This window comes from Daphnia magna, linkage group LG2 (assembly GCF_020631705.1).
Source record: "Daphnia magna isolate NIES linkage group LG2, ASM2063170v1.1, whole genome shotgun sequence".
NCBI classification, from domain to species: domain Eukaryota; kingdom Metazoa; phylum Arthropoda; class Branchiopoda; order Diplostraca; family Daphniidae; genus Daphnia; species Daphnia magna.
The window spans coordinates 14,234,094-14,252,674 of NC_059183.1; the positions used below are offsets into that span (position 1 = coordinate 14,234,094).

Here is an 18,581-nt window from a genome sequence, read left to right on the forward strand (position 1 = left end):
TTATTGATCGATGGGTAAGTGAGATCTTTTGCCACCAGAGGGAAGCGTAGATGGCATTTCCCAGCTACCCCAATGGCGGCCTAGGCAGATCAAAGGGGCTCAATTTAGCGTTGGTCGCTCTATGGTACGAGGGGATATATATATGTATTTGTCCTAAAATGCCGGTCGACCCTTGTGAACAAGGAATAGTGAGATCAATTTGCGTTTATTTCAAATTCCATAGTTCGAATTCTTCAAATTGGATTGCTGTCCTGAATCAAGATTTTTCCAGATAAAGTACGAGGTAAGTCACCAGAAAAACAACCGTCGATTCCTAGTGACGCATCATCGTGTCTCTTTTGTTGTTGATGGCGTGGCTTAATCAAATCGATTAAATCTTTGATTAATTGAAATATTCTAAAAGAACTATAAATACCTGAATTTTTATTTGTGATGTTTTAATTTTAAGAAACAAAAAAGGGCAACTAGCAATTTTTTACTTAGCAACTTTTGGTACCTTAATCTGGAATAGTATTTCAGGAAGATGGTGTTGTCAATTAAACAGACAACTGCATGTGTCTTATTTTCTTTTTTGAAATACTAAATCATTATTTTGACATTTTTGCAGAATGCCTGCTGTTGATTTGCCAAATAATTTTGAAGATCACAAAATGGAGTCTCTTAGAAAGAGAGTTAAGGATCACCATATTGCTATGGGGCTTCAGACCAAGGAAAAATTCCAAGAAGTCTTGTCAGAATTATACTTCCTTCAGAGTGGTGGCAACATGATGGATTTCTTGAGTTGGAAAAGGAAGCCTCCAACTGCATACTTTGAATTTGTAAAGACTCAGCCTCTTGAACTTCAAATCCCAGCTACAGAAGATTCTCCTTTGTTTATCCCGCCAAACACAACTGGTAAATGTGAACTATTTGATTGTATGATCATCTCATACAACCATACTTCTTGTGTAGAATCCCCTGGACAAAAAAATCCAGTTCCCACAGTTGTAACTAAAACAAGCACTCCAGTCAAACTACCAACTAATGTGCCATCTAAAAATGCTGTGTCGGCAAGTCTTCCAACCTTTCTTCGTGCACCAACAACACCCCAAGTTGGAAGGCCACCAACTACTGTTATGACTCCAGAACAAATTGTAGAAAAAGCTAAGCAAGTATGTGATCACATTGAGTCCTCTCATAACTTTGTATTGAAAATATTAATTGAAATTCTTCTTTGAAAAAAAAAAAAAAAAAAACCAACAGGAGGCTCACGTTGTGCAAAGAATAGCAGAGCTCCAGCGTGAAGGGCTCTGGTCCGAAAAACGGTTGCCGAAAGTGGCAGAGCCGCCTCGAGCAAAATCGCATTGGGACTATCTTTTGGAAGAAATGGTTTGGCTTGCGGCTGATTTTGCTCAGGAACGTAAATGGAAAAAAAATTCAGCGAGAAAGGTCCTTAAGAAAAAGAAAAACTTTATTTCCCAATCATTGTCTTTGTTATTTTATAGTGTGGCAGGATGGTTTTGAAGCACTTTCAAGATAAGGCGGCCGCTGCCGCAAAAGCCGAAAAGGAAGAAGAACAGAGACTTAGAAAGATCGCGTCCTTTGTTGCAAAAGAAATTCGTACATTCTGGTCAAATGTTGAAAAGGTAATAAGTGTTTAACCAATGTTTCGTACATAAGTTAACGTTTCGAACTTTCGTTTTAGTTGGTTGAATACAAGCAACAGATTCGTTTAGAAGAAAAGCGGAAGCGAGTCTTGGATCAACATCTTAATTTCATCGTCAATGAAACCGAAAAGTATTCGTCTTTGCTCACCGAAGGTCTGAAGCAACCACAAGAGGTAAAGCTTTAAGTTCCCATCTAGAGAAAGGCTAAGTATTTAATAGATTAATTTGTTTATTGTATGTATTATATACTGAGACAAATTAGTTTGTTACACTCTACGTCTGATGATTTCATGAAAAATCGGATATCAAGAGTTCTTCGTTTAGGATGCGAAATTAAATATTTTCGGTTATTTTGATGTTTAGAGAGTCGCATTACATTGTTTTTTGTTTAGCGGATCACCGAAGTGAAAGCTGAAAAGCTACGCGAATCTGATGGTGAGTTTGAACCTGATGACACCACATCAACAGATGACGAGGAAACTATAGCACAAGAAGAAACGCTGGACTCGGTCGATGCAGCCAAAAACAATGACAGAGAAAAGGAGGAAATCGATGCCCTGAAAAGAGAATCTGAAATTCCGCTTGAAGATATCCTTGATAACCTTCCGCCTGAGTACCTGGAAAGTTTAGGCAAACGTGAAGTCGATGCTGATGGAACTGATGAGGTAGACAGCGACTATTGAAGAACGAAAACCGTGTTTTTAATAAATTTATATTAAAACACTTAGTTATTTTTTTAAATTATTATTATTAGGAAAAAATGTCTGACGACGAGTACGAATTGAACTCGGACGAAAGCGAAGGAGATGATGAAGAAACAATTGATCAAGCAGAAAAAGAAGAAGTGGAATCCAGAGCCGACGAATTGTTGGCATTAGAGGCTGAAAAGGATATGCCCATCGAAAAACTTCTGGCCAAATATAGTGGTAGCCCTAATTCCCATCTTGTCGATAACGAAGATATGGAAGAAGAAGAAGAAAGAGGTGAAGACATTGGTGATTCTGAAGGTAGCTTTTACATTTTCTTATATACATCTACATTCTCGGTTACAAAAGATTGTATTTGCGTGTTGAGGTCTGTCAGGTGCATCGGATTCCGAAGTTGAGTTTGAAGACGATTCCAAAGACAACATGGAAGTTGATCATCATGTAAAAGAAAGCCTCGGGATTGAATCTCTTTTGGATGACTCTCTTGGCGGCCAGGACGTTGCCACTTCCAAGCTGTCCGACGCGGCTGCTTTAGCCGAAAGTTTCCAGCCTAAAGGAAACACACTAGAATCAACAAAGGTACAGCCATCTACTATCAGTGTTAGCACCCTTTACATTCTTGACGATGGCAAGTTCCATTGGTTTCAGACTTTGGTTTCTGGATCGCGAGTGTTAGTCGGAAGAGTTATCGCTACAACCTTAAATTCTGATACATGTAAATCCTGAACCCGTACCTAATTTTTTCTCTCTTTTTTTTTTTTTCTCATTTCTTTTTAGGTGATAGCCAAAGTGCCATTCTTGCTCAAATACCCATTGAGAGAGTACCAACATATTGGCCTTGATTGGATGGCCGCAATGTACGAACGAAAACTTAACGGTATTTTAGCTGATGAGATGGGTTTAGGCAAAACTATCCAAACAATAGGTCTTCTAGCTTGGTTGGCATGTGAAAAAGGTACGTACTTCCTTAAGATGTTTAACTGGGTAACAACTATTCAGGCGTTTATATTTAGGTATTTGGGGACCACATCTGGTTGTCGTTCCAACTTCGGTGATGCTCAATTGGGAAATGGAATTCAAAAAATGGTGCCCCTCTTTCAAGATCCTGACTTACTACGGAAGTCAAAAAGATCGGCGCCAAAAACGAATGGGTAGGCGGTGAAAATTAAAGATGACTGCTTTTAAAAACAAATTAATCATTTTGGGCTCCTTGGACAAAATTAGGTTGGACAAAACCGAATGCATTTCACGTCTGCATTACATCCTACAAGCTAGTGATTCAAGATCATCAGGCATTCCGTCGGAAACGGTGGAGGTATTTCATACTCGATGAAGCACAGAACATTAAGAACTTCAAGTCACAACGGTGGCAATTGCTTCTGAATTTTCAATCCCAACGGTAATTGTTCGAAATTATTTCCGTAATCGCAAGTAAACAATAATTTTGTGTCTTTTTTAGGCGGTTGCTTCTTACTGGCACTCCTTTACAGAATAACTTGATGGAGCTCTGGTCGTTAATGCACTTTCTTATGCCCGACATATTTGGATCTCATAGAGATTTCCGGGAATGGTTCTCCAATCCTGTTTCTGGCATGATAGAAGGCAATGCAGAATACAATGAATCCATCATTCGTAGATTGCACAAGGTAGGTGCAAATATCTATCGCTTTTTGGCCAGGAGTCTTATATTCATATAAACCTGCAAATCTTTCGTAACTCTAGGTTCTTAGACCATTTATTCTGCGCCGACTTAAAAGCGAAGTTGAGAAACAGATGCCTCAAAAATATGAACATGTCGTTATGTGCCGCTTGTCAAAACGGCAGCGTTACCTGTACGACGACTTCATGTCCAAAGCCAAGTATGTCGCTTTCTGTAAGAGGTTTTGATCGTTGCTGTTACGAACATGTATCTTTGTCCTACAGAACAAAAGAGACACTATCAACAGGCAACCTTTTAAGTGTTATAAACGTCCTCATGCAGTTGCGAAAAGTGTGCAATCACCCGAATCTTTTCGAACCTCGGCCTATTGTTTCTCCTTTTCAAATGGATTCAATCGTTTACCATACAGCTTCACCCGTTTATGGGCTCCTTGATTACAATCCCTTTGAGGTATGTGTGTCAAACTTCAGGTTGCTCTTATATAATCCTTGTAATTCTCAATATTCTGATCGTTTATAGCACATAAATCTTCATACGTTGAATCTGATGCTTCTCGACTTGGAGTTCACCATGACAGCTTATACGGCTCACAGGATCCGAAAGTTCCAAGTGCCCGCGAAACTGATTGAGGAGATCGATAGAGCCCCCCCTCTCCCCCCTCTTTGTCCTCGAGGGAAGCTGCGTTTGCACGTTACGACGAACAGGCAACCACAGGCACAGCAAGGTCAGGGTGCAGGGAGAGGTCTCCCTGTAACAAGACCGTGCCCTGCAGTGGGAGTGGTGTCCAGACCAGGAACTAATTCTGTGCTTGGAAATGCTGGGGGCGTGGCTTCCCCTCAGCAACCTCGCCTTGGAGCTCCTGCTCCTTTACTATCCTCTTCTGCTGCCGCGGCTGCTACAAGTGGAGCCCTCACGCGCCCTCCGTTACAAGTTCACTTACCGCAGCCAACAGGAACGATGAATGCAATTTCTTCATCTAGTGCTTCAACAGTGGCATCCTCATCGGATGTACCCGTAAAGGATAGTGTTAGGGAAAAAATTTCTGGATCCGTAGATGGAAGGTTAAACTTGTCTTCGGCCGTCGCTCAACAAATCCTAAATGTTGCATCTAACCAAAACGACAACGCTTCAAATGCTGGTAAGTCCCAGATTAGAAAAACATTAAATTAAACTTGCGCTCTCAAGTAGTCGTGTTTGATTAACATCATTGAGCACGATGGAATTAGAGCGCTAAAGAAAAATTGCGAGTATAACTCTCGGTTTCACTTCATAATTTGAAGTCGAGTTTAAGCTTAGCGTACAAATTTAACTATAAATAATTCTCAACATTGTGGTGTTATTACGAATTTGAATTTAAGTTTTTATTTAAACATCTTGTTTAGTAATTAACTGATGTTCTGTTCTCAACGAAAGGATTGCGTTCCAATCTACGCAACCTGATAGCGGTTTCCAGTTCGTCAAACTCTATGTGCATAAAGCCAAGCACACCTCCCCCCGTTTCGGCAATCGCGTCGCAACCGCGTGCTTCTCAAAATGGGCCTGAACATCCCAATGGATCTAAGAGAAGCAGCAAATGGAATTATGACCGCAGTCTCTTTAAACATGTAAGAATCGATTATCTTAGTTTCTATCTCATCTTTGGAAATGTAATTTAAAACTATTGCTGGCATTCTGACAAGAATGCGTGCCAGTTGGTCATAGTATCCCCTTAACGAAATGCGTTTGGTTAGCATACCTGCCTTCTATACGATTGTCGCTGATAAAATAAGAAAATTAATTCGCTGGTTCATGTTTCAGAACCCTGTTGACGAAAAGAAACGGCAAGAGCGACGCGATCGTTTGATATTCCTTGCTAAGCTGAATAAAACTAAATGTGAGGCAAGTCCAATCTGGGGGTCTGACGTCATCATAGCGGTAACAACGACATCGCAAACACGATCATCAAAAATCGACGAAAGTGATCGTGAAATATCCCAAGAGGCATTGCCTTGGTCAAGGCGAGGGGAGTGTTATCTTCAGTGTTTGAAAGCTACTGAACCTCTGGTGGGCCGACAAAATTACGAATCTCTATGGTCTGAAACAAATGCGATAAGACGTATGTTGCATACCCCGGAGCAGTATATTGATGAGTTATCAGATATACTTCAAAGGTTGGTATCAGTTTCTGTTGCTGTTGCCTGTACTTATGAAACATTTCATTGATGATAAATTTTAAAAATTCAGGTTTGTGGTGTATACCCCGGCTGTGACAGCTCCACCAATTGTTTTCCATGCATCCCATCCTCCTCCTTCTAAGCTGTGGGGCAAACAGAAAAGAGATTACGATCTAAAATCAAGTTTGTCTCCTCTCACCTCGATCTTGCATCCGATCCAGTCGGCGATGATGACACAATTTCCAGATCCTCGTCTCATTCAATATGATTGCGGTAATTAAGCCGTAATTGACATCTGTTTGACGATTGATTTTTTGAACGGGACGTATTGTTTTCTGTTTCATGTAGGAAAACTACAAACGTTGGATAATCTTTTGAGGCACCTGAAGACGGGGAAACATCGTGTTCTTATTTTCACCCAAATGACACGGATGTTGGATGTGCTTGAGGTCTTCCTTAACCACCATGGGCACATATACTTGAGGTTGGACGGCACCACTCGCGTCGATCAAAGACAGGTAAAACTCTGAGCTATAAATTTTCCTCTTTGTGCATCGTCGATTAGTAATTCCTTATAAAGATGAGATTTTACATTTGCACCGATGCTAGATCAATGTTCGTACGTACCAGCTGGTAACTTCGATCCTTGAAGTGTACCTTCTAGAATACTACCAACAGTTGAAAAAAATGTTCCACTGATGAGTTGAATATAACTTTTTCAGGTATTGATGGAGCGCTTCAACGCCGACCGCAGGATTTTTTGCTTCATCCTGTCTACTCGTTCCGGTGGTGTCGGCGTTAACCTCACGGGGGCTGATACAGTCATATTTTACGATTCGGATTGGAATCCTACCATGGATGCCCAGGCTCAAGATCGCTGTCATCGCATCGGTCAGACACGAGACGTGCATATTTACAGGTAAGCGATTCTGCCTTTTCCATGTGTGATTTCGTTAAAATTTTGCTCTTTATTTTGTGTATTCTGTTTCTTCTGTGTAGACTGATAAGTGAACGCACAGTTGAGGAAAACATTCTGAAAAAGGCCAACCAGAAACGGTTGCTTGGCGATATAGCGATCGAGGGCGGAAATTTCACAGCAGCAACGTTCAAAAAGGTAATGCATATATAAATTTTTAACGATTGAATTGATTGAAATAAGATTGCATGTATAAATTAGTCAAACTTCTACAAGCTACTGTTAATTTAGATTTACTTATTAATTTTTTGTAATTTTTTTTTAACAGCAAACAATTCACGACCTGTTTGAAGTGGATGCTAATGAAGCGGATGCATCAAAAAGAATGGCGGAAGTGCTGGATCGTCCGAAAACAGAAAACAGTGACGCAACTGCGTCGTCCTTAAATTCCGCAAATAACGTATCTGAGGGCGTCTGTCCGGTGGCTCCCAACAAAGCTGCTCTGGGAATTCTGGAATCGGCCCTAGCTGCAGCAGAAGATGAGACGGACGTTGCTGCAGCACGGATCGTCCGAGCGGAAGCCGCTGCAGAGATGGCCGAATTCGACGAGTCTGCACCGTTAGGGGTTGGGGAGGATGGCGAAAATAACATTGTTGATGCTGAAATCAACAAAGCAGAAGTAGAACTTCAACAACTTGAAGAACAGGTATAGATAATATTTAATTGAAATCACATAAAATTTATACATTCTTGAACCATTGTACAGTTAACACCAGTCGAACGGTACGCTCTGAAATATATGGAGAGCAGCGAAGAATGTTGGAGTGCCGAACAGCTCCGTGCAGCCGAAGCTCAAATTGAGGAACAAAAGAGAGCCTGGGAACTAAAACGTTTGGCAACGTTAACGGGGAATGATGACGAACGAGGAGTGCTGAATGACTCCAACGGCGGTGTAACATTGGAGCCCGACGATGGACTACTCACATACTCCCACCAGGATTCTGTCAATCAGGTTAAGAAAAAGCCTGGTAGACCCAGGTCTAAGTCTAATTTAAATCGGTCTGTTGGTACTCCATCCGATGTCTCTTGCGCCAGCGCACCCATTCGGAGAAAGAAAAGAAATCATTTGAAAGTTAGTAACGAACTTATTGAAGTAGCGAGCATAGAAACAGTGTTAAAAACGGAAGTAGTTGATTGTTCGTTGGACGCCAATATTATGGAGACAGATGATAGCCAGCTATGCGTTACACCAGAGCAGTCTAAACGCAAACGAACTCGCGTCTCGTTGAAAAGCGAATCGACCACACCTGACGTTTCGGATGATGCTTCATCCCTGTCAAACAGTGCCAAAGCACTTAGTCCGAGGACGAGATCCAGGGGCACAGTAAATATCAACCTGTGGACACTGGACGTGAAACCTTTGCTGCCTGGCGTTAAGGGTATCCCTAGCCCTAAAACGACTACAAACAAAGTCAAAGACGGGTGCAGTCCCGTCCCTTCCAATGATGTATTTTCCAACGGTTGCGAATCCGAAAACAACGTACCTAGTAAAAAGGCAAAGCGCGGGCTTTCAGCTGAATTGGACATAGATCCAGATTTGGATTTAATAAGTTAAAATCAGCCTCTGCCTCCTCGTATGGCAGTCGACAAAGGGTGCTTTGTGATATAATTTTTTTTTTCTTTTTTTTTTTGTGTTTTTTTTTTTTTTTTTACTTGCTATCTTCAAGACTTAAGTGAAATGCGACATTTTTCTCTAACCTCCCAACCCATCTCAATCACACCGAACACTGTTGATACCATTCATTTTAAAACTAAAAAACGAGCTCGTTTTGTTTCTGTCTCTGTCTGGAAATAAAATGTAACCTTCCCATGTGTTATTGAATCTTTATTTCTTGAGAATCTCAGTCTACCTGCTGGTTTTGCATTGTGTGACCTCGTTTTGGTGTCTTGCACACTTATGCAAAGACAAAAAGAGACCTCTTTAACATTTGGGCCCCTTTCTTTCATTTAAAAAAAAAAATCCATTTCCTGATTCCTTAAAAGAAATTTCTTGCTTCAAGTGCGAGCTTTATTTCGTTGGAATGGCACTGGCACTTGGAAATCTTTTTTGTGTTCTCTCTTTCATTTCTCCTACGTAAAAAATTTGAAACGAAAAAATTTAGATGACACCAAAACTGAGAGTTTTGCCATGCCAAACCTGAGACTTGAGCTCAAGAAATAAAGCCGGCACTTTTGAGCCATAAAACACATAGGAAATCCAGACTAGATTTTTCATAATGCGAGAGAAACAGTAGGCTTTTAACTAACGTAATCCTAATTGGGTTCACAGAGGTGGATATCCATGGACGGCCTGGAAGAAATGCCAGTAAGTAATTTTTGTTTTCTATTCCCTGTTAATAACGCATTCAATCACTAACTACAAATAGCCCTTTAAAGTAAATCGAAAAGAATTGTTGTGAAATGATTGTGCAGGTGCTATTAGACTAGAGCTTATTTGCGTCACACGTACTTATACTTTTGATGTCCATAGACATTAACATGCTTTTGCGATTTATTCTTAAGATATGGTGCCCTCCAACGCCCCCCCAAGATGACAGTGATGTTTACATGGACTACACACTAAGCCACTTGTATGACACTCGTATCATGGAAGAGGCTTCTTTGCCTCCGGTTTACGTACGAAAGGAATTGAAACGACCACGCAAAGAATCTGTCCAAGCTCCGCCTGATGATGGTGAAATGCGATATTGTGGCAACCAAATCATCGATGTAATTGAACTAAACGGCTTATCCTGTTTTCAAAACTTAGGTCGACGACCAGCGAAAGTTCGCAAAGAAGAAACTGTGTACGCTCCTCGTTCGTTGTTCGATCGTCCTTCACCTGCTTTAGCCAAGTTGCGGCGTGATCTAAAGCTTCAAAAATGCCGTGGCATCGTTAGGCCACCTATTCCACTGCCAAATCTTACGCTGAAAACACCAGCACTACCCATTCGCCCAATAGAAGAAAACGAAAACACACCGGAGTGGCTCATTCACGAGGATTGGATCCTGTTGCAGGCCGTGCAGAACTTGCTAGAACTTCCCTTGAATCTCGTGGTTCTTACTCCAGCCCACACCCCCAATTGGGATCTAGTGGCTGATATGGTAAATTCCTATTCACGTTCCTATCGCTCGCCGAAGCAATGCCGGAACAGGTTGGTCTCCTTTCAATATTTTTCGGAAGCATTAGAAATTAAAAATGCGTCTTCCCGTAGGTATTTTCACGTGATTCTACCCAGAGAAGAGGGTAAGGCCGCTATCGATTCCAGTCCCAAAAAAATTAAAAAGACTAAATCTCTGGTAGGTTTCATTTCACTTCTTTTATTTCTTTCCTTGAAATTTGGTTAACGTTAAGTTTTTTGTTTAACAGCAACCTCCAATTCCCACCAAAACTGGGAATAGGCAAATGCGAACGTCTCAGCTTTTCGCCGCCGATGGGAATAATTCCTTCACAACTGTTTGGCATCAGAAATTCGAAACGCTTAAAAGCATTTTTCACAAGAAGGCTCCGACCAATAGGTTTGTTCATATACAGTTTATTTAAAGTATTTTAGTTTGATGTCAGGTTTCTACGTATTGTTTTCCTCTTAAAGATCAATGTTAACCGGCAGTGGTGCATCGGCGAACCGGAATGCAACGAATGCAAAGCATGCACAAGTTCTTCAGGAAGCTGGTATCTCTTATGATACGCCTCTGAATCCGGTACAGGTTGCTGCTGTTCGTGCTGAAAGAATTGCCCAGAAGCAGAAAGCAGCCGTTGCAATGGCCGAACAAGTCCAGGTGCAACAGCAGCAACAAAGATTGGCCAATTTGACGACAGCGTCTCCCACTGTAAGTGGAGCTCCTGGGACGCCAAGCAGTCCCGCAACTACTGCCCGTGTTACGTCCACTGCCCCTCCATCTACCTTAGCAGCCAATCCTATGGCTGGTGCTGCAGCTGTTTCGAGCCAAATGGGGTCCACGGTTGTCGTGAACACGATATCCTCCACCTCGTCCTCAAACACGCAACACACGCTTCTGTTGCAAGGGTCGGGTGGCACCAATATCCATGGATCCCCGGTAATAACCTTTTTTCCCCTTGCAAATAAACAAAAGTTGTATTTATTTATTTTTTCGTTTGTGTTTGCTGCAGGTTCAGCAACAAGTTGTACTTCAAAGTGCAACTGGCATACGTACGCAACGTCCGTTAGGTACTTTGACCGTTCAAGAAGTTGTTACTGGTGCTAGCCCGGTGCGTAGCCAACAACAGGCAGGTACACTAATGTCTGGCAGTTCGGCTGCTGGACAGACTGTCGTCACCGTTGGAAACTTGACAGCAGTCCAAGTCCAAGCCGCAACCCAGATGTTGGCGTCGGCCGGGATAGCTGTCTCAGGGGCCGGCGTGTTGAACACAGTCACCACTACTGCGGCTGGAATCAATAAAGGAGCCTCTGTGACGCTAGTCCAGACAGGAGGGACGACAGTAGTCTCGCCGGCGACAGGGGCAACCAAAACACTGACACCGACTCAATTACAGTATTTACGACAACAGGCATTGGCTAAACAACAGCAACAGCGGCTACAGGAGCAGCAATTGAAAAAACTACAATTAGTTACGGCCGGTGGTGTTGGGGCTGCAGGTGCTACGCAACAGCTTACAGCTACGGGAGTGACCACGACGGGTCAAAAACTCCCATTGGTCGGAACCGTGGCCACTAGTTTGGCTGGAACAGCTTCATCCTTAAGCTCATTGAACACCGTACAAATTGCCGGTGAGTCTGCCACGTCTAGGTTTGCCTCTGTTCTCCTTAAAAGTTTTCTGGATCTTCTTTTCAGGTCAAACCCCAACTGGAGCAAGAACACAGCTTCTTAAAGGAAATGCAACTGCCGCTGCGTTACTCGGAAAAGGAGGAACTGTGGCAAGAGCTATCGTTACCGATTCCGAAATGGCAGCGCTAATCAAACGGCAACAACAATTTCAACAGCAACAGAAAGCTGTCGCTGCCGCCAATGCTGGTTCTTCCAATCTTCAAGCTAACCTGGGACAACAGCAGACTGTTCAGATTGGAGCAGGCCCAAATACTACCGGAATTACAACAGCTCAATTCCTTGCGCAGGCTGGTCTCCAGGTTCAAACGGCTCCAGCAGCTGGCGGTCAACCTCAAGTCGCTACACTAGTTAAGACCGTTTCTACACCAGGCAGTATGGGGGGAGCACCTAGCGTAACGATTCCAGTTTCCGCTATAAGTGTCGGGCTCCCTCAGGTGCTGCAATTAAAATATATGATTCAAATTGGCTATGAAATTAATTGAATGGGATTTAAATTATAGGTGCAGATGAAAGGATTAACAGCAGCTGGTGTGAAGGCAGGAACTACATCCCAACAACAGCTAAGGCAGCTCACCATACAACATCAACTCCTGCAGCAGCGTAAAACTCAGCAACAACAGCAAGCAAAGACGTCCCATCTTGCACAGGTAATGAAAAAAATTAAAAGAAGCTTGTTAATCTGCCGGATTCTAGTTAATAATTTATTTTATTCCTCACACAGACCGTCACGTTAGGAACGGTAAAAGGAGTGCCTGGCCAGCAGTTGGCAACCGCGGTTGGAACAGTTCAGTTGGTGCAGCCCGTCGGGGGCAATGCTTCAGCTGGTGGAGCTACGGTTGGGGGGGCCACTGCAGTTTCAAAACCGGGAGCCATGAGCACCACTGTGACGATGCAACAATTGCAGCAAGTTATCCGGCAAGTAACAGCTGGTAACGCCCAAGTCTTGGTATCTTCGCCAAGCTCTGGTTCTGGCGTAAGCGGAACGGGTTTGCTTACGAAAAATCAGCAAGGTCAAACTGTTCAGGCTAGAGTTATTCCTGTTTCCCAACAAGGCTTGAAACAGACTATTCAGGTATAATACGTAAATTTGATATTTCGGGCTAAGCTTCTTAATTTGCATTGGTTGATTTGGCAGGTGGTCACAACAGGCCAACCGGGATCGGCGGGTGGAACGACGCGAGTGGCGACGTTAAATGCATCTGCTACGGGTGGTACTATGAATCCCAGCCTAGCATCTGCATTAGCTGCTGGAACATGGAAAGTGGCTGGAGGAACTGATGCTCAACAGAAAGCCCTGCTCTCCCAGGTGTCTGCAGCATTACAGAGTGGCCAGCCCGTATCATTGGCAGTCCGCGCAGGGCCTAACTCTAGCGGTGGACAAACCAGAATTCTGACTACTGGGACGACATTTACCACTGTGACCGTTACATCCGTTGCCGCTGCACCTATAACAGCAACGACTCCGGCACCAACTGTCACTACCCCTAGCACAGCTACAGCTACCGTAGTTCCACAGCCAACTGTTGTGGCTACGGCACCTGGTACGGCGACTGTAGCAGGAACGACTTCAGGTGTTGTACCCGATGTGGAAACGCTGGCTACTACTAACCCCAACAATTCGTGAACAAAGACAAGTGTTTTGTTTCAATTGTCATTGAACCATTTTAATCACTTTCATTTTTATCACTTTTTTAAAGCAAACATACCGTTTGTGATTTAATTTTCACTATCAAATCAGCCCTGTAGACTAAACATGATTGTTTGCTGTATATCGTGTTTCCATTACATGCGTTTATGTCGTCAATAAATAATACTGCATCCAAAACGGTGTGCATACCAACAGTCTATCTTTTATTCTTGTTTTTTTTTAATACGTTTCTCGCATGCGTTAAGGTGTAGTAGCTATTATTCCGTGTTTTTCTTGCTTTCAACACTACAGACTGATCCTACGAGCTACGACAGTTTTACCTACAAATGTTTGCGTTTCGTGCTGCTAGCAAGTAGCAACTAGTAGTTGATATTCTAGGATGTTATGCCTAAAATTGGAACTCAGTTATCAGAGATTAGCAAAATTCAGCACTTAAAAGTAAGTATTGTACTTATTTCAACATTCAAAGTTAGATATAATTTTGGGTTCTAGGCGAAAATCCTAGATGGCGCTTATGTGCGTCTATGATGAAGATTACGAGTGACAAGTTAAATGGGTGTTTTTTACGTTACCCTGTTTTGTGTTTCAAAGTATTTTTTTTCAACAAATTTACGGTATGTTGTTATCTATTCAGTATTTCTATCGTTGGGTATGTATTGAAAAGGAAACTTAGAAATAGATTGCTTTTTGTATGTGGTGGTGTTCGCCTGTCAGCTGCTGAACCAGCAGCCTGCATTCCTACTATCAATGCACCACTAGAGATCCTCACACTTTAAGAAGGCTACTATTCCTTACATGAAGATCACCATCCAGTTCAAGTACTGTAAATGGACCTCAAGCCTTTTTTTTTAAGCTTAGTGATGTGTTCTCTCATCAGTCAACCACAGAGTCTTCGTCTACTTTGTGTTGTTAACCATCAGCCCTCAGCATCACAGGTATCCAGATTTCCAAGCTTCTCTGATTAGCCCAAAATCATCTATACACTTCAGCTATTAATTGTGGTATTTCAGAACATTAGTTATCTTCCACTACACACCTGTAAAAATTTTCTTCACACAGGTTTCTCTTCCTCTCTTCTTAGTCTGCAAAATGTGCAACATGGAATAAGTTTCACCATCATTGCATTACCATGGTATTTTAATTTGGTGGATTATCTGGATTTCTCATTTTTACATATAAATCTTTGTTGTATAAACAGAAAATTGTCATTGTTAATCCTGCTGTTCCTCTCACCATTACTTAGCCAGCTAACATGGATAGGCTTTAACACCATCTCCATTTTTTGGTATTTTAAGTTCACATTATGGAGCATTTCAACATAAAATTCTGTGATAGGACTGCTAATATTTATCTTCCTTCGGTACAACAATGCTGTTTAAACAATTTCGGTAGTTTCGCCGCCAGTGGACCACACGCGTAAGTTAAGATGTCTCTTCTATCGTTTTATCAAACAAATACCATTTTCCACCCAAAATTGCTTATTTCTTTTTTTTTGCATCTTTTAATCTATTTAGAACTACATTTTCTTCGTCTTCCTGTCATGGTTGTCTACGCCTTCACCTCATCGCTGTCTTCGTCTACGTTTTCGCCTCATCACTGTCTTCCTCTACGTTTTTCCTCGTCACTGTCTTCCTCTACGTTTTCGCCTCGTCCCTGTTTTCGTCGAAATCTTCGCCTTCGTCTCCGTCTTGTCATCTTGGCCGTCTTCGCCTTCATCTCCGTCTTCGCCTTTGTTTCATCGTCATCTTGGCCGTCTTTGTCTGCCATCACCTCGTCGCCTTCGCCCTTCACATAAGGATTTCACCGTGGATCGTCGCCCTGGTATTGTTTTATTTTGCATTGTAATGTTTAAGTTAACCCGTTGGCTGCCACCCCGTTTGCGTCCCATTTTTTTTGTAGCTTGTAGGGACCGGCCGCAATGGCCTTCGCCGCAAGGCGCCTTAGGCAATGCACCAGTAGGGACTTCTCTTTGTCGATGCGGTGGCGGATTCCTGAGGGTGTGCATTCCCTGTAACGGATTCCGTCACCGTGTCAGCCCGGACTTGTCTTCGGACAAGTCCCACCTTGTTCGCGATCCTTATGACGCGATGTGTAGTTACTGTAGTTTAAGCAACCTACGGGTTGCGTGGCCTGGCAGCCAACGGGTTAACTTAGTTAAGTGTATGCATGTTTGTGTATGTATGTTTATGTATATTTATTCTGTATTCTGTTATGTAAAAATGTGGTGGAATTGTTGGGAGGAGGTGGGACAATAAAAAACAATTTAAATTTTGATTTATTTTTTGTGTTTATTTCATTTCACCTCAGTCGACTTAATTCAAATTGAAGATAAACTTAGATCATTTGTTTACCCAACCAATTTCCCTTAAAGCCCAGTCATCTCAAGAGTACTAATTTCAATAGATTTCAGTCAACCAAACATCAGTGATTAAATTTTGTTTTCTTTGTTCCATTTGACTGTTGAATGCAATCACGGGAAAAAGATGACTCACAGAAAATAGCTTCACATGGTGGCATAACAAAAGGATTTAACCATTATCTTCTTTAACTCCTTTGTTTCCGTCGAATGAGGTAATAATTCAACAAGACAAGAATGATACTGGACAAGACAAAATGATACTGGATATGTTTTATTTATACTGACAACATAACATTGATGGCATTCCATTCCGTCACAGAGCAACTCCAAAACCAATGCAACACATCAGGTACCTCCAGGATCTCTGCAAATTAAGGTTGTTAACGACTTTTGAAAAACCAAGTCCTGGATTGAACCAAGTGACTGATTGATTCTGCGGCCACCATAGTACATAAGGTACATTCCAAAGATCTGAAAGCATTATTAACAAAACTTTAACTATTTACAATAAATTCTAACATCACCTGATGACACCTCCAAGAATCTAAGAGATTTTGATAGACTAATAGATTATAAAGAACTACTTTCTTTGCGTATCAACTTTAGTACAAAATGGGTGTATTAGGCTAACCGAGATGAAAAACGTGCTTGCTAGCACGTTTTTCATGCATGCATGGTTTGGCAGTGCTAAGCCAAATCATGCTCCTCCTTTAAAAATTTTAAATATTTGTGGTACGAGGTATCTTTTAAAATAATTTTTGTAATACCTTGAACAACTCTGCATTGATTGAATTCACAAGATTTAGCTCAAAACCCACGGAATCGGTGGTGAAATTTCAAGAACAGAGACATTCGTATCAGCAGCCATCCTCAGCTCCGAAGTCACGAGAAATAGAACAGCTGATGGGACAGCTGACATACCCATAAAAATTCTACGAAGTTAGTTATTTTTCCCCTAGATGTCTTGAAAATATACGCAGTGGTCAAGGCGCCACCCACTGTGAAACCAAACTTGAAACCCTCCCACTTTTCCATAGGCGAAGTAAGCCTGACATTCTTGTAAAAGAAATAACTCATGCTGTTTCTTCCACGTCAAATTCCCAAATTGAACTAAATTTTCGACATTGTCGTTGAATTTCGAATACAAAAATGTAATCTTATAGCAATATCCACGTAATAAAAAGTAGGGATTATTTTTATTTTATCGCTTGTTTTCCTGACAGAATTTCCGCAAATATTTGGCCAAATCTGGTTTTATCAACAGTTCGTCTGCTTGAGAAAAGAGTAATAGTTAATCTGCTTTAGGAGTCATGTTGACGTAAGCAAAGTAAGTGAAAATTATTAAAAGGAAATCGGTTTTATAATTTAAATGGCAGTACTGAAGCAAGAGAAACCAAGATCCCTTTCTTAAATGGAAAGAGACTTTACTGGACAGGCATATGTCTACTAAACACATGAAGTTCTCATTTGATTGATTATAGTTTTTTTTTCAAATCTTACTACACATTTCCTAGATGTAGATTGATAATTGTGGGGAATTGAAAGAGATTGTGCTCATAAAATGTTTTGAACCTTTTCCTTGCAAAAACTCTTCATCAGGCTCTCGTAGTTATCTACCTTATGACAACCAATTGTGGCACTGGGCACTGATGTGGTTGGCTGCAGCTGATTGTATTTGTAGTCTGTGAAAAGAAGATCAATACAAGCACTATGAACCAACAAATAGAAAACCTGTGTATCTATGAATTTAAGTTTAGAGGTCTTTAATTGAATATATTTAGATTAGTAGTTGAGTTTTGTTCCAATGTTTATCTTTGCTATTTTGTGATACCTACCATTCTCGTGTGTAGTTTAGCTTAGTTAAATAGCAGCTATTAACATGACACTCAAACAGTCTGATAAGTGAACAATAATTCATTCATTTTTACCTTGTAAGTTTCCATTAAACAATATAATTCTAAGTGAACATATAAACTATGTACACTTACACCTAAATGTACATACACGCTAAATGACAAAGCGAAACAGTAAGAGAAGATATGTGACTTGTGGCTCAATGGGGCCAGGCATGCTGTGAAGTAAAGGTTCGATTCCTTCCAGAGTTAAATTGAAATAAAATGTAAATTATTCAGATAGGTCGAAGGCACTTTCAAACAGTGTATGTAAGAATTAAACATGTTAATAGAAAGTAAAGGAGAAAAGCAATGTCGAAAATGAAGACGGAAATTCACGTGCCTAAAGTCACGCACAACTATTGAAACAATGAGAATCTGTTACTTCATTCCGTAAATGACCAATCTGTAAATCCACGTGCTTGAACGGAAATTCGAGAAAAAACACTATCATCATATCAGAATAGAAACAAAACGTTTTTGAAAAATTTGTTTTAACAATTTTGTATTGATATATAACTTTTAGCGTCAACCAAGGTAGTGAGAGCCACTACCTCAGTTGACTTCACCGGGGAGATTACCCGGTGGGTGGCTAAGAGAAGCCGGAAAAGGGTGAAGATGATGATTCGGACAAGTTTTCACGTGAGCGATTAACCGTTATTCGGATTTGTGGGTAGCCTCTTCGCCCTCCAATGATATCATAGAACTTGAGGACCCCCACGTCCCCTTTCCGGACAGCGCACTCACAACCT

General features: G+C 41.4%; 1 protein-coding gene and 2 long non-coding RNA genes across 3 annotated transcripts; 2 read left to right on the top strand and 1 right to left on the bottom strand.

Annotated features, from left to right (window-relative positions):
• Positions 1-58: 58 nt before the first annotated feature.
• Positions 59-13,772, top strand: LOC116916616 (helicase domino-like). Its single transcript, XM_045169130.1, is given in 35 exon segments — positions 59-283; positions 608-894; positions 952-1,151; positions 1,243-1,428; positions 1,485-1,625; positions 1,685-1,819; positions 2,039-2,311; positions 2,401-2,653; positions 2,730-2,932; positions 3,131-3,308; positions 3,367-3,504; positions 3,578-3,752; positions 3,813-3,999; positions 4,076-4,212; positions 4,277-4,463; positions 4,533-5,151; positions 5,427-5,617; positions 5,811-6,163; positions 6,237-6,439; positions 6,515-6,684; positions 6,889-7,104; positions 7,107-7,280; positions 7,411-7,788; positions 7,849-8,094; positions 9,412-9,447; positions 9,645-9,816; positions 9,892-10,276; positions 10,337-10,421; positions 10,492-10,640; positions 10,715-11,180; positions 11,254-11,872; positions 11,937-12,364; positions 12,431-12,577; positions 12,652-13,002; positions 13,066-13,772. Coding segments are annotated over 34 exon segments (8,556 nt in total). The 5' UTR covers positions 59-283; position 608; the 3' UTR covers positions 13,555-13,772.
• A 442-nt stretch (positions 13,773-14,214) lies between these two features.
• Positions 14,215-15,473, top strand: LOC123469802. Its single transcript, XR_006643164.1, has 5 exons — positions 14,215-14,579; positions 14,638-14,710; positions 14,777-14,863; positions 14,971-14,994; positions 15,093-15,473. It is a non-coding gene; the product is annotated as an uncharacterized LOC123469802 (long non-coding RNA).
• A 719-nt stretch (positions 15,474-16,192) lies between these two features.
• Positions 16,193-16,956, bottom strand: LOC116916812. The gene is made up of 2 exons (XR_004390812.2): positions 16,705-16,956; positions 16,193-16,408 (listed from the first exon to the last, which is right to left on the bottom strand). It is a non-coding gene; the product is annotated as an uncharacterized LOC116916812 (long non-coding RNA).
• Positions 16,957-18,581: the final 1,625 nt, after the last annotated feature.